The sequence below is a fragment of the Aptenodytes patagonicus genome, chromosome 3 (assembly GCF_965638725.1).
Source record: "Aptenodytes patagonicus chromosome 3, bAptPat1.pri.cur, whole genome shotgun sequence".
NCBI lineage: Eukaryota > Metazoa > Chordata > Aves > Sphenisciformes > Spheniscidae > Aptenodytes > Aptenodytes patagonicus.
The window spans coordinates 8,843,367-8,858,015 of NC_134951.1; the positions used below are offsets into that span (position 1 = coordinate 8,843,367).

The 14,649-nt window shown below is 42.2% G+C and overlaps 1 protein-coding gene across 1 annotated transcript in view; it reads right to left on the bottom strand.

Annotated features, from left to right (window-relative positions):
- Positions 1 to 14,649, bottom strand: part of MFSD2B (MFSD2 lysolipid transporter B, sphingolipid) — a 38,358-nt gene that overhangs the window by 5,139 nt on the left and 18,570 nt on the right. The window contains exons 6-10 of the mRNA XM_076332696.1: positions 13,692 to 13,861; positions 8,837 to 8,927; positions 8,621 to 8,742; positions 6,182 to 6,265; positions 3,431 to 3,511 (exon numbers count right to left, since the gene is read on the bottom strand). Of these exons, the coding sequence (XP_076188811.1) occupies positions 3,431 to 3,511; positions 6,182 to 6,265; positions 8,621 to 8,742; positions 8,837 to 8,927; positions 13,692 to 13,861 (548 nt within the window). The remainder of the gene's footprint in view (positions 1 to 3,430; positions 3,512 to 6,181; positions 6,266 to 8,620; positions 8,743 to 8,836; positions 8,928 to 13,691; positions 13,862 to 14,649) is intronic.

Consider the following 14,649-nt stretch of genomic DNA (forward strand, 5'->3'; position numbering starts at 1 on the left):
CTCGGCAAAACTAAAACCAAGAAGGCAGTGTGGTTTACTCCCACTCCACACAGCCAGATACGCTCATGACATTGCACAAGTCACTAAGGCTACCCTCAAAACCAAACTAATTTGGGATGCTCAGGATTTGTTTTCTGGCAGTACTTAAAATCACCAGATTTCCTCAACTTCAGCTTGAAGCAATGGGCTTACAGGACTGAAAATCCACTATTTTAAATGCTGATTGAATGCATACAGCCCAGCTGTCCCGTACCCATCACATGCTCCACCTCCCACGCCTGTGAACCATGGGCACAGCACATGTAGAATCCAGAACCAGGGGCTTATCTACAGGGCTTTTTAATGATGGGGGATTAGTTTAACATTAAGTGTTTCAATCCTCTATACTTGCAGCTTGGGAGCTGAGGGTATGAGACGAGCTTTCACAGAGAGTGATTCCCCTAAGCACTGCTATTTACAGTTCTGTATGATAAGTGATTCTGGGAGTCCTGGAGTCTAATCCATTATGTTTATGTTTGAAATGCATTTCCCATCTAAAGCATTTGCTCCTAACCTAAGGAGGCAGAAAATAACCTTTCCTGACTGCAAGTTCCCAGCACAGACAGATAATCCTTGCATTAGCCCAATGTTGTGGCAAAATCGTTATTTCGCCACAAGAGAGCACTCCAGCAATACAAGATTTTATGTTGCCTATAAGCAATTTTATGACTGCCTTATGCTCCACATGGGGCACCCACTCAGAAACGAAAGCACTTAGACAAAATTCTTGATCGATAATAATAATCATTGTAACTGTAATTTTCTACTGAAAGAGAATCACGGCCTGCAGGACTGAGGTTACAATGCCCTAAAATCTCACTCATGGAATGGTAGTGCAATCACAGGGGCAGCGTTCCTGCTGCAATAAACAGCTAATGCATCTCCTTCTTTCCTACTTGTAAAGCAAATACTCCGTTATTGGCACCCTGCTCCCTAGTCACAGGGCTGCTGCCCTCCGAGTCATAAACGATATCCTACAGTTATCACGTGTCTTCCATCCATTCCCTGACAGCACTATGGAAGGCAACCCTACTGGGATACTAAACGTGGTACTGGCCTGTGCAGCAGCACATTATAAAGGGCAAAATCAGGAAAAGGTGCAGCTAGGATGTGGGTGGAAATGGGGATGGGAGAGTGGAAAAGGGGCTGCACAGCCAGGATTCATCCAAGGGCATGCCTCCATGCTGCACAGTGCTGATAGATGGCAAATAAACAATTGCATATGTGCGGGGAGGTGAAAAGATTGGCGGCATTTTGGGATTTGTTTTTATTTTTTACTAAATCATCCAAAACCCACAGCCAAAAGCTATTATTGGCTAGGATGGAAGCTAGAGTTGTGAGAGAGAGCGATCTTCCACTTTTAGACACCTTGCCAAAACCATGAACCAACAAGCTGCCACACTTTTTAAAATTTCCCATGACAACTTCACCTCCAGTCACCAGCTGGGAGACTTACTGATTGTAAGTTCAACGTTTGCCCCATGAGGGCAGAGCAGACAATCTAAATGAACATAGCACGTGGAAGCAGAAGCAAATAAACAGAAGAGAGTAATTTCTAGCCTGTGCACCAACCTGATCATGGGAAGAATGCTATCAAGGGTCCTGCTTGGGTATGACCCTGTACTTCCAGAAAGTCTAGGCTTTAAACTTCTAGGAAGTTTAGATAATTAGTCAGTACTTAGGCTGTTGGTCATCTCTTGTGGAGGAATGAGTAAAAAGGGAGCAATATCAGTGGAAGGAAGCCAAGATTCTTGGTGCTTATCTACCTACCCTGCCTTCTATACGCTTTCAGGGGTCTCTTCAACATAGAACCACTTTAACAGGAAAAATTAGCCTGGAGCAGCATGAAATTTTTTTCAGGAAACTGAATTTCAAACTACATCTTCACCCTGAAAGCTGAGTAAGGTTTTGAAGAAAAAAAACTTGTTTTCTCTCCTGTCTCCTTCCCTTCCAGAAGACCATTCCCCAGTGACAGACATAGGAGCCTTAAATGATGTGATTTTATTTCACAGAGAGAACAGATCAGTTGTACGGATCACACAAGGTGGTAGTATAGGAAGCCCCTGTGATGCATTGCCAGACACAAAATCCATCACTGAACACACACCGAGTCCCTTGAGAAATGTCTACAAGGTGAAATAGAGAGGTGGCTTTTTTTCAATCCAGCCCCCACTTAGACCATCATACAGTCAAGCAACTCAACTGTAAAATTAAGTTAAACCATGTTTACAGAGGTGCTGACAGGCTTTCCAGTCATGTTAAACTAAATTTATAGAGCCAAGTTGGTTGAAGAAAGCATTTTTCGTAGCCAAGTAGACAGAGGAGGAGATTTCCTAAGGAGGAAATCTGCATTCCCCGGTCCAGTACTGCTTTTGGCAATTCTCCTTGCTCAAGTAGTAAAAAGAAATGAAGATGGGACTTGGTTTCCAGATGCCTACTTCAAAACACATAACGATTCGGCATATTTGGAACTTGGGTTTTAAAGTTACTTCTGATTCTTTGGAAGTCATTCCAACACACAGATTTTAATTCCAAAATTTATAACTGTTCAATTATATTCAACAACTGCCACCAGACCTAAACTTTTCAGCTTTGTTCAGATTTTGACATATAGCTTCAGGCTCAATTTTCCAAGTCCTCATGCTTTGTTGTGCACAAGGCAGACAATTTTTCCTTCCTCTTTCATAAGTAATTGAAGGTAAACGGGGGAAAAATGGGGAGGAACAGGCCTATACAATGACTCACTGAAGATGATGACAGAAAATGGCTGCTGCTGTCTGCACTAAGTGAAGGGCTTAAACTAACCCATCAGAGACGAGGGCAGGCTTGCTGAACTGGCTTTGCAGAGCTGGGTCAAAGTTAAACTAGGCTTCTTTTCTCAGATAGGTCACCTATTTCTTTACTTCACTAATAACCGTTCATCTCCATTCAGAGGGATGTGGGCACCCCTGCCTTCTTATGTTTCTAGAGAAGGGTGTGTAACAAACTTCTGGTTCCTCCTCTGTGACTGAATTACAGATGCGGTCAACTCAGCACCATATACAAAGACAAAACAAGCCTTGTACAACAGATAACTTGTCAACCTGAGGCAACACAGATCTGAATTTGTAAAACCTCATTGGGGTTCACTTATGAGAGCAGTCAAATGCAGAATTTGTGCAGATTCTTAAATAAACTGGGACCTCCCTTCAGCATCAATCCATTTCTCAAAAGTTTCTCTTGGAAACTTGGAATATGTCTGAAATTTGGTATAACAATTTAAAACAAACTCTGAAACTGAGCAAATTTCATGTAACTTGAGGTTATAAGCACTTGAAAGAGCTCCTGAAGTAGCTCCAGTTGTCAAATGAAGTGAGCACAAGCAGATTTTTTTCTCAAAGGATTTGCTTACCGAAACCCCACATGCTGCACACTTCTTGCCAAATCGCTGCAGAAACTTCTGCCAGAAGGGAATGCTCACAGCTGCTGATACCTACAATTGACAAAAACCCATATCCGTACTGTGCTTACTGCCACTGTCTTCAGCTGTAGAGCTCACAGACATCTTTTTGTCTAGTACATTACGGTCTGAAAGGAAGGTGAACTTGCAGATTCCTGTTTCTCCTCATCCTTTGAGTGTTTTTTTTTTTTTAATTCACTATTATATATTACAAACAAAAGCTATCCGTGAGAGGGTTTTCCACAGTCAAATATCAGAAGGCAGTGTCTTAAAATTTCCTTTTCCTAGTGTAAGCCACAGCAGTTAAAGCTACACGTGACACAGTCATTAAAGTTCAAACATATTGCAAATAGTCATACTTTGTGCTAATGCCTTTTGCCTCATTATCTGAACCTGACAAACGATAAGTGAATTAAGCTCTACCCCATCATACAGGAAGAAAGCTGAAGCGCAAGATACACTTATCTTAAGATATACTTAGAGTACATACCCCATACTACATGTTTATTCTTAGGAACGACCTGTAAAAGAAAGTGTCGCTTACAGTCAAGATGATTGGAAAAGATCTGTCTTATAATGTGGGAAAGGAAGAATCAAAAAGGGGTAGAAAGGGTGGGAGGCTGCGACCAAGAAGTGGAAATGAAGTTCTCCTAAGATGGTTCCACAAAGTCTCTGTGCCAAATGGGTCAGAAATCATGCAACAGCTTCCCTGAAAATGACTGCTGCAGTATTCTATATGGTAGACAAATTCTCTACAAAATATTTCAGAAGTACAGTAAGTGCACATCCCAGTCATTATGCAACATTAAATGTTCTACTTGTGTTAAAAGGACTTTCATCAGAAGGATGAAAATGGCAGTTTTCAACTAATACTACTTGTAATCATAAAGTAAATCATGCAATACAGGAGCGGTGTGTAACTGAGTTATAAGTATCACCTAAGCAAGCAGAATTCTACCTCTGCATGTCAAGAAAAAAGGTTATGTAAAAGGATCTTTTTATCACACTGCCAATTGCTCTAGAGAAGAATCTTCCTATCTTTGGATATTTTAAATATTTATCCTTGCAAGCTGCCTAGCCCAGAAGGCTCATGTGTATGAATACACAAATTAAAGTTGTTTAATTTTCAGCATATCAGACTGGGGAAAGGGAAAAAGGAGCTAAAATTCCAGACTTCCTTTCTGGCAGCAGCTTTTGCCCTTTATGGGAGCAGAAAGTGACTTACAGGTAAAAGCAACAAGGAATTAATTAAAAGCTCCAAAGCATTAATTTTTTAGAAATACAGTAGGGAACACCAGCTTTATTTCAAACAGGCAATGCAAAAGATAGTGTAGAATCATAGAATAGTTTGGGTTGGAAGGGACCTCTAAAGGTCATCTAGTCCAACCCCCCTGCCGTGGGCAGGGACATCTGCAACTAGATCAGGTTGCTCAGAGCCCCGTCCAACCTGACCTGGAATGTTTCCAGGGATGGGGCATCCACCACCTCTCGGGGCAACCTGTGCCAGTGCTTCACCACCCTCAGCATAAAAAGTGTCTTCCTTAGATCTAGTCTAAATCTACCCCCCTTTAGTTTAAAGCCATTCCCCCTTGTCCTGTCACAACAGGCCCTGCTAAAAAGTCTGCCACCATCTGTTTTATAAGCCCCCTTTAAGTACTGATAGGCTGCAAGAAGGTCTCCCCGAAGCCTTCTCTTCTCTAGGCTGAACAACCCCAACTCTCTCAGCCTTTCCTCACAGGAGAGGTGTTCCATCCCCCTGATCATTTTCGTGGCCCTCCTCTGGACCCGCTCCAACAGGTCCGTGTCTGTCTTCTGCTGAGGGCTCCAGAGCTGGACGCAGTACTGCAGGTGGGGTCTCAGCAGAGCAGAGTAGAGGGGCAGAATCCCCTCCCTCGACCTGCTGGCCACGCTGCTTTGGATGCAGCCCAGGATACGATTGGCCTTCTGGGCTGCGAGCGCACATTGCTGGCTCATGTCCAGCTTTTCATCCACCAGGACCCCCAAGTCCTTCTCGGCAGGGCTGCTCTCCATCCCTTCATCCCCCAGCCTGGATTGATCCCAGGGGTTGCCCTGACCCAGGTGCAGGACCTTGCACTTGGCCTTGTTGAACCTCATGAGGTTCACACAGGCCCACTTCTCAAGCTTGTCCAGGTCTCTCTGGATGGCATCCCGTCCCTCTGGCATGTCAACTGCACCACTCAGCTTGGTGTCATCTGCAAACTTGCTGAGGGTGCCCTCGATCCCACTGTCTATGGCATTGATGAAGATATTAAACAGTACTGGTCCCAATATGGACCCCTGCGGGATGCCACTCGTCACCAATCTCCATCTGGACATTGAGCTGCTGACCACTACCCTCTGGATGCGACCATCTGACCAATTCCTCATCCACTGGACAGTCCACCCACCAAATCCATCCCTCTCCAGTTTAGAGAGAAGGATGTTGCGGGGGACCGTGTCAAAGGCCTTACAGAAGTCCAGATAGATGACATCTGTAGCTCTTCCCTTGTCCACCGATGTAGTCACTCCATCATAGAAGGCCACTAGGTTGGTCAGGCAGGACTTTCCCTTGGTGAAGCCCTTGGTGTAGCTTCTAAACAGCTCTGTCTAGACACAAAACTCTTCTTGTTTTCTATTACTTTGTGCAAAAAAACAGTGAGAACCAGCTATCAAATAAAAATGTGGGAGAGAAGTGCAACTCACCAAGATGGTCACCACCAAATACTGGAAGTGATTGCGAAGATCAGCAGCATGAGTGCAGAATAGGACAAAGTTGCTCTGCTCCAGCTGTTGAATTGAAGACATTTGGTGACCACCAAAAAAGGAAGGAAAATTAAAAAAGACAGAAATGATGTCACACTCCATACTAGCCAAACATAGTTGGTGACTGATTTGTTAAATGTAGGATTTAGGAGTCTCGTTCTTCCCTCGTTTGCAACAATTTAAAGAAGCAATAACTCTCCTGCTATCAGTGGAGTAACACACCAATAATATTGGGGCAAGCAAGAGGTAAACCATGCACCTAATACAGCATAAAAATGACCAAAACAGGAACTGCCTTATGAGAGGATTCTGTCTAAAGGCTTTATTCCCTATGTTGCAATTGCCTTGTGTTGTTGTCACAGCCACAGCTGCAGACTACTGCAAGAAATTGCTCTTCCTTTTCCATAGCAATGCCATAAATCTTTCACCAGAAGCTCTGACTCCAAAACAAGTTACTCTTCAGCTGGAATTACACTCATGCCAACTTCCTGTAGTAAAGCAGCTAACTGCTGGTTTTGCATACAACCTTGGCTGTGGAACATAGCTTTGGGTCAGATATCTCCATAAGTCTGAGTACTCATTGGATGGGAGGATCTAGCTGCCCTGTATTATAATGACAGATGAAGCCACTGCCACCATGCTTTTGCAGAACTCAGCGGGGTTCTGAACACCAGCATATGGTTCAGGCCCAGCTCCAGCAATTCTGCAGAAGTGGAATGACAGAGGAGGATTTAATACTCATGCCACAGTAGTGTGATCAACTCTTGCTCCTTTGTGTACTTGTAGATTATAAATGGCCAATCATCTGTATACAAATTAGGATAAAAGTTATATCCCTTCTCCATTGCCACCAAAGCCTTCCCAAGCTTGTGTCCCAGTTTATGCTGCCTTCATTTTAGATGTAGAATATCACACTCTGGGATTATGACCAATGCATCTTTACCTGCCTATTCCTTCGCTCACCAGTAATCCACTCACTAAATTCCATGAAGTCAGTGTCCCTTCCTTGAATAACAATAGCAAGGGTTGCTCATGCTGGCTGAACTGGAGCAATACAGCTTCCAGCTTCTGCCTCCCCTCACACCTTCCCTTCAGTCTGTACAAATAGAAAAATAAAGAGATATGGACTGACAGAAGGTATTTTCCTCTCTGGGTGTTGTCAGCAAGTAGTTGGCTGCCAGCAACTAGATGTGTGCTGTATCCTTACTGACTGATTGGATGCTGGAAGGATCTGGACCATAAGGGACCTTTCATCATCTCCCTGTCTCTGCTGTTGCTCACAGTGCCTGCAGCTCCCAGATGTAAGCAGAAATGCTTCTCCTATTGTTTCTCGCCCTTGGGCCTTCCAGCAAGGACTGACAGATACTATAAAGGACAGCCTACTAATTGTGCCCAAATCCAGGCCAACAGGAAACTTCAGTGCTTCTTTGGCAAACAGACTTTTACGCAGCCCTTCCAAGGAACTTACTAATTCACCAGGACTGCTGGTGAACACAGCGCTGCTCTCTTAACATGCCCTGTTCTTGCCCTCTGTCCCGATATTCACTTGATCAATGGCTCATGTGACTAAGAGTCTGTTGACAAAAACGTGAATATTATTTGCTTTTCCAAATAAAGCCAACTTCAACTGATACGTACAGGTTCACATTAAAATAACATCTTTACTGAGTTGAACATAGCTCAAAAATCAAGCTTTAAGATGACTTCTGGACTGGGGAGTAAGGGTTTCTTACTGAGTGGCTTTAAGGTTTTCTACAGCTTTTCTCTATGGGAGGACGTATTGCATCTTTTTGTGAGAGCCACATTCAACTGCAGGTCCTCATTTGAAAATTAGCTCTATCTAGCTCTGAGACAGGTGAGACCTCCTGCCTCTGAACATCACCTTACTCTGACCTAATGCCTTCCATCACAAAAGACTCCATAAGAACCAGTTCAGCCACTATCTGAGAACAGCCACCAATGCAAAGGAAAGGGGCAATGGTTTAAAGCAGCACACACTATAGAGAACAGAGAGAAGAGAAAAAGCATTCTCTAAGCAACTGAAACCACAGGGTACTGTAGATGGATAACATATAATGTCCCAATCTGGGTCACTAGGACTAGTTCCTCACCTTTTATGGGGGGAAAAAAAAAAGCCATCTTTAAATGGTCAGGACTCTGGTTTCGCTTCTTGTTTGAAAGAACCATCTCCAGCCGCGCAGGACCCCAGGCACCAGAAAAGGACTCTGGTTCCCTACTGATTTGTAGGGGAAAGCACCACCCCCTAGATCACCACCTCCAATCGCCAGCCAAAGGTTATTTGCATTTTAGCTGCCGCAGACTCTCCCATGCTGGGACTGGAATGAGGCCAACACACAGACTTAGAGAGTCTGAAGTTACCTGAACTGCTGTCGAGATGAGAAGAAATGAAGCCGTAAGCTTCACGTACGGACCATGCTTCATGGTGAGTCCAAGCCCCTTACAAAAAGGAATTGCTCTGTCTGAATTTAAGGCATAAGGATCTAAGAGGAGCAGAATACATAAAATAACAATCTTTTCCACAGATGAATGTAAAATAATTATTATTAAATCTAGGGATATTTAAATATGTCTTACCATCTTTTTCCTTTACTCCAAGAAAGAGAGTGACAATTCCAAGAAGATACACACCTCCTATGACCCCTGCTGCAATCATATAAACTCTTGCCTTTGAAAAGAAAAAAGACATATTTGAAATTGTGACAGGAGAATGACAAGTCATTATGAAAATTTCAGTCTCTTTCTGGTGAGTCATCCGTAAATGAAGAAATGCCCATCTACATACAGCCAACTGTCTTTTATCTCTCTGAAAAATGTTCACTTCTGCAGTTCATTTCTAAATAACACCTTCTTTAGGATAAATCCAGGGCACATAAGTATATATTTCTTGCAAAAAAAAAAGAAGCTGTGAACAAAAGGGCTACTGTGTTGGCAACCTGAACGTTTTAAAAATTTGCGTATGTTGAGACTAGCTATAGACATACACAGTCATCTATCAAAAACACGCAGCATCTGTAGAGTGATTCTAATTTTTAGTAAATCCAGTTGATCTAGCTACACAGACTGCAATCTGTATCTTCATGCTAGGTGGGAAAGGCCTCAGTACTGATGTAAACATAATTACTACAGTTACTGCATTTATACATAATGATAATAAAAACTTCCTTTAGGCTCTAATGAATTTTAGAAATCACACTTTCATGCCCATGTTTTGAGAATATGGTAGCTTGCATGCTTGTTTTCCCAGTTGCTTAGTGAAATACTCAAGCAAATTCAGAAATCTTTGCTTCCTATTAGCCAGGGGAACAAAGCCTTCAAGGATACCTCCCACACCATCAGATCACATTTATTGTTTCTAACTCTGATTACACTGGCTCTGGAATAAAGCTTTAAAAAAATTATTTTGCTTTAGTATTCTTTAATAATTTATTTTATACTGTGTTATCAAAGATAAAATAAGTGCTGGTTATAGAGCTTTATGACATAATGATTATTTGATAGGAAAATTGAATTCCAAATTATCAGTTATATGTTGCAAATGAAATGACTATAAATCTAGGAAGCAGTTGGTAAATAAGCATGCAATTACAAGAATGTACTCCCAAATATAAAGTCACTTAGTATAGATGCAAAGGTAGTCAGATGAACCATGTAAGTATAGACGATCTTCATGACAACAGCTTTTGTTAAGATATTTACATTTCAGAACGGGACACGGTGAAATAAAGAAATGCAGGACTATTCTTTATTTGGGATGAAGGTTTGGGTTTTTTATATCAGAGCTATAAATTAAGTCACAGAGTACTTTTATAGTATTGGTTATGTCTTGCACAGACTACAGACTGCAGTATTGTAGATACCTGAATTCACTCAAACGAGTGAATTTCAGCCTCAAAAGCAGCCTAGCTAGGAGAGAAGGGGCTGAAAAAAAGTATAGTAACAGGACTCTATTATGAATTTTATATTTCGTGTCTATTTATTTGTTAATTTGCTTGAAGCAACTGAATTAAATGCTTTCCTTCACAGGTCATCATTAAGTGTAATTTGAGCTTAAACTATCAATGATATTCATGGTAGGCCGGATGAGATTCTCTCACTCTAAACAAAACTTGTTAGCCCATCTATGAACTATATCAATATCCATGCTTGGTTTCCAGTAGGAAAGATCCACCCCTAAGCTTACAGTAACAACTTCAGGAGAGCTTAGAAATAACCATTTCTTCCACTTCCTTTCTTTAATAATGAGCAAAATAGTATAATTCACTAGGTCTTCTTTTAAACTAGGTGTGCTCTTGAGCAGCTAAGAATTAGTCCTCATGACAAAAAGGATCAGGGTCATACTCCTGAATGGCACTAAAAGAACCGGTCAAGATTCAGCCTCTTCTAAATACTTTTTTTAGACTGATGGAGGTACTTCAGGTTCATAGACCCTAGTCCTGCCTCAACTTATAACTGTCCATCAGTCATACAACCAAAATTCAAGATCCAACATCTCCGGTTGATCGTGTAGTTAGGTGTGTATTCTGCTGTGCGTGGTGTGAACAAAAGGCAAGTGTCCTGCCATGCAATGCAAGCAGCTCCCCCACGTGGCTCAGTGGCCATTCATGCTCCTATAATCCAACCAAATTGATGCCAGGTTACGTGAATGGCAAAAAATTCCGGTCCTCACAAAACAGGGTAGCAGGGAGTGAGGTGGGTTGCCAGAGCAGTTCATTCAGACTATGGCCTCTGCCCAGGCCTGAGGGCTCTTTGGGAAAAAGGGCAGGAAAGAACAAGGAATGAACAGAACCTTACCCATGGAAAACAGTTGGACATCGTAATCCAGACCATTCTCAACCATGGGATACTACTCATCTACAAAACCTGAGAAGGTGACACGCAAAACAGTGGGAGAAGGAAAAAAACAAAGACCAAAACAAATAAACAGGAAATCCTCACAAAAAATGAACACATGGCTGCTTGTTAATAAGGAAGTGAAATGAGGAAGGTAATATCTTTAATTAAATCAACCCATATAGTTTGGGGGGAAAAAAAAAAAAAAGACAAGTTTCCAGTCACACTGTGACTTCTTCAGATCTGGAAAATGTTTGTGTGTCTAAAAACTTTTCCATTGTTTCCCAGTGTTAGTAGCTAGCTTCATGAAAGATACTACTTCTACCTACAAACTCTGGATACTTTAGGCTATGTATCTTTGCTATTTTTTTCAAAATAAAAAACTACTTGACATTCAACTCATTGTGAAGCTTCTTTCTCCATCTCCCTCCTATCTCAAAAAGGACAGGAAAGCACATGTGGTTAGACAGAAAGGAAATAAATAAAGATAATGTATTTTTTTTTCCTTGAAAGCCATTTAAGAGATTTGGAAATGGAAGTTGGTGATTATGGCATAAAGCAGATTCAGACAGGGAATCTGCTGTGCAATGAAATTCAGCTTCCTCCACAACTTTGCAAGCTACTCCTCTTGACAATTCACAGAGCTGTAATAGCACAGTAGTTTACTACATCAAGCCATTGTCCTAGAAGCTAAAAAGGGAGACAGGATGATGTTCTGTGTCTTTTTAAAATATACACTAGAAGTTACCTAACAAGCAGCTTCAAAAACGCTTTAAACAGCTATAAAATGGCATGGCCACTTACAGAAGCAGCCCAGCTCTCCCCAGGCAGTTTCCCAGGTCAGCTCTCTGAGAAGCCATACAATGACCTGTGCCAAAAACCAAGGATCAAGTAGCACATAGGCAGAGAACAGTGTCTGGGAGTGGGGGGAGGCAAGGGTTGGTCCCCTTCCTGGACTACCAGTGCTGGTGCCAGGGTATGCAAATTCAAAGCACGCATAAAAACATGCCTTAAGCTTATGATTTTACTGCTGCTGAAGAGTGGTAATAGGAGCTATTCAACTACAATAAGCAGAGCACAGATACATACATCCTGATTTGCACCAAGCACCTGAGATTAGACTCAGGTCAAGGAATCTTCTTCATGGGGAATTTTATATATCAGTTAGTACATGCACTGACAGAGTAATATAAAATATAAAAAGAAAGACTGAATCTAGCAATTGGTAAAATGGAACCAACAAACTGCAGATTTCACAAGTGACATAGAAAAAAACACTACACAAGGTAATTGTTTGATTCAGGGCCTGTTTCAAGACCACTGGAAACAATGGAAGACTATCAAATTGTGTTCACTGAGGTTTGGATCGGGTTTTAGGATTTCCTCCCAGATATAAAAGCTTCTCTGTTTCTCAAAAAAATAGCAAACTGAAGCATGAAGAGATTAAATTACTTGTGCAGGATTACAGGAAAAATCTGCTGTGGAAAATGAAATAAACAAGTATGGATTCTCTAGGTTCTTTCCACATGTTAACCACTGAGCCCTGCTCCCGCTAATTGCCTGTTACCAACCATTTACTTTCAATAGTGCTTTGTACCTTCACAAAAATACAGATTCCAAGTAGGACTTACAGTTTTGTTCACATAACAGACATTAATCTTTACAGGAGATCCCTAGTGATAACTACATTGAAAAGCAGTGTTGCTGAACTGAAAGATCCTGCTATAGCCACCATTTTTTCATAGAATCATAGAATTATTTGGGTTGGATGGGACCTTTAAAGTTCATCTAGTTCCAACCCCCCTGCCATGGGCAGGGACATCTTCCACTAGATCAGGTTGCTCAGAGCCCCATCCAACCTGACCTTGAACACTTCCAGTGATGTGGCATCCACCACCTCTCTGGGAAACCGGTTCCAGTGTCTCACCACCCTCATCGTAAAAAATTTCTTCCTTATATCCAATCTAAATCTACCCTCTTTCAGTTTAAACCCATTGCCCCTTGAGCTGTCACTACAGGCCTTGGTAAAAGTCTTTTTCCAGCTTTCTTATAAGTCCTCTTTATATATATTGAAAGGCCACAATAAGGTCTCCCCGGATCCTTCTCTTCTCCAGGCTGAACAAATCCAACTCTCTCAGCCGTTCTTCAAAGGAGAGGTGTTTTGACCCTCTGACCATTTTCGTGCCCCTCCTCTGGACCCACTCTAACAGGTCCATGTCTTTCTTGTGCTGGGGACCCCAGAACTAGATGCAGTATTCCTGGCAGGATAAAGTAAGTTTTTCTTTTTAAGCTTCTATTTTAAACTGTAAATCAGCCCCTAGTGAAAACATAGGATGGCCATATACCTCCTAGCTACTTTACAGTTTGGCATCTTCAGCGGAGCTCCTCAGTGTAATTCTGCTGTCACACTGAGAAGTAGTTGCAAAGACAACAGACGGGAAGCCTTGTTTGCAACAAGGTCGTCGTCGTCTCAGCTCCAGTGTTACCAATTTCAAGGAAATCACGTTCATGCTCATCCAGCTGGGTCATATGATATGGTATTACAGAAGCACCCCCACCCCTCTCCCTAAGATTTTAGTGTGCTCCCATAGATACTTACTTGATGAGACAGGGGATCTGAGGGGTCTGGAAAGCTGGGAGTGTCATGCCAGGAGTCGGTTGTGTTTACTGGGGGATTCACAGTGCAGTGATGAGAGACATGAGCACTGGCCACAATCTGCCCCTGAAGTGCAGCTCCAATCAAGGTCCCAAGCACTTCCATGGTCATTCCTAAAGCAGGAAGCACAAATGTGCATTGAGGATGAGAACGCAATTCCTCCACTGTCTGCAAGCTTGCTCATTTGTCTCACTGAAGAGAAACCTCATCAAACCACTTTCTTTTACAGGGAACAAGCAGAAAAAGCAATACCAAGAACAGCAGAACGGGAAGGTCAGTCATAGAACAGTTTCAAGGAGAGTTTTGTCACCTATTTTGTGACCAGCTTTTAGAAGCCTCCATGGAAGAACCTTTTTTATACAAGCTGCATGATGGATACGGCTGAGATTAAGAGCCACAAGGGGATAACATAGAAACCTTTCATCTCGAGAACCAGCGCGGAACTACAGTTTAAATGTTGAATGCCATTTTTCCAAAGCAGGACTAGGAGCCATAACATCAGACTTTTCATCTCAAGTTTAACAGTAACTTGTGAAACATTTTTCAAGCCACTTATCTGATCAGACCTCTAGGTTCTCCAACTGTAAAATAAAATGATACTTGCCTTGGGCTTATGCTGGAAATAATACAGCCGCAAAGCGCTTGGAAACAGCAGACGCTGTTCTTAACTGCCTAAGGCCACAGTCGGGCAGAACTAGCTACCTCAGCCTCAGAGAATGATTCAGATCACTAACACTCCAAGTACTATCAGACCAAGGGATGATCTAAAAAAACAACCAAAGTCTCCATTTGGGAAAGCAAAGATCTAACCATGGGCATCCAGCTCATGCTTCATGTACTCAGAATCAGTCAACAAGGAGGCTAGTTGTTACAGCTCCATCACAGGCGAGTGCTGAGTAAT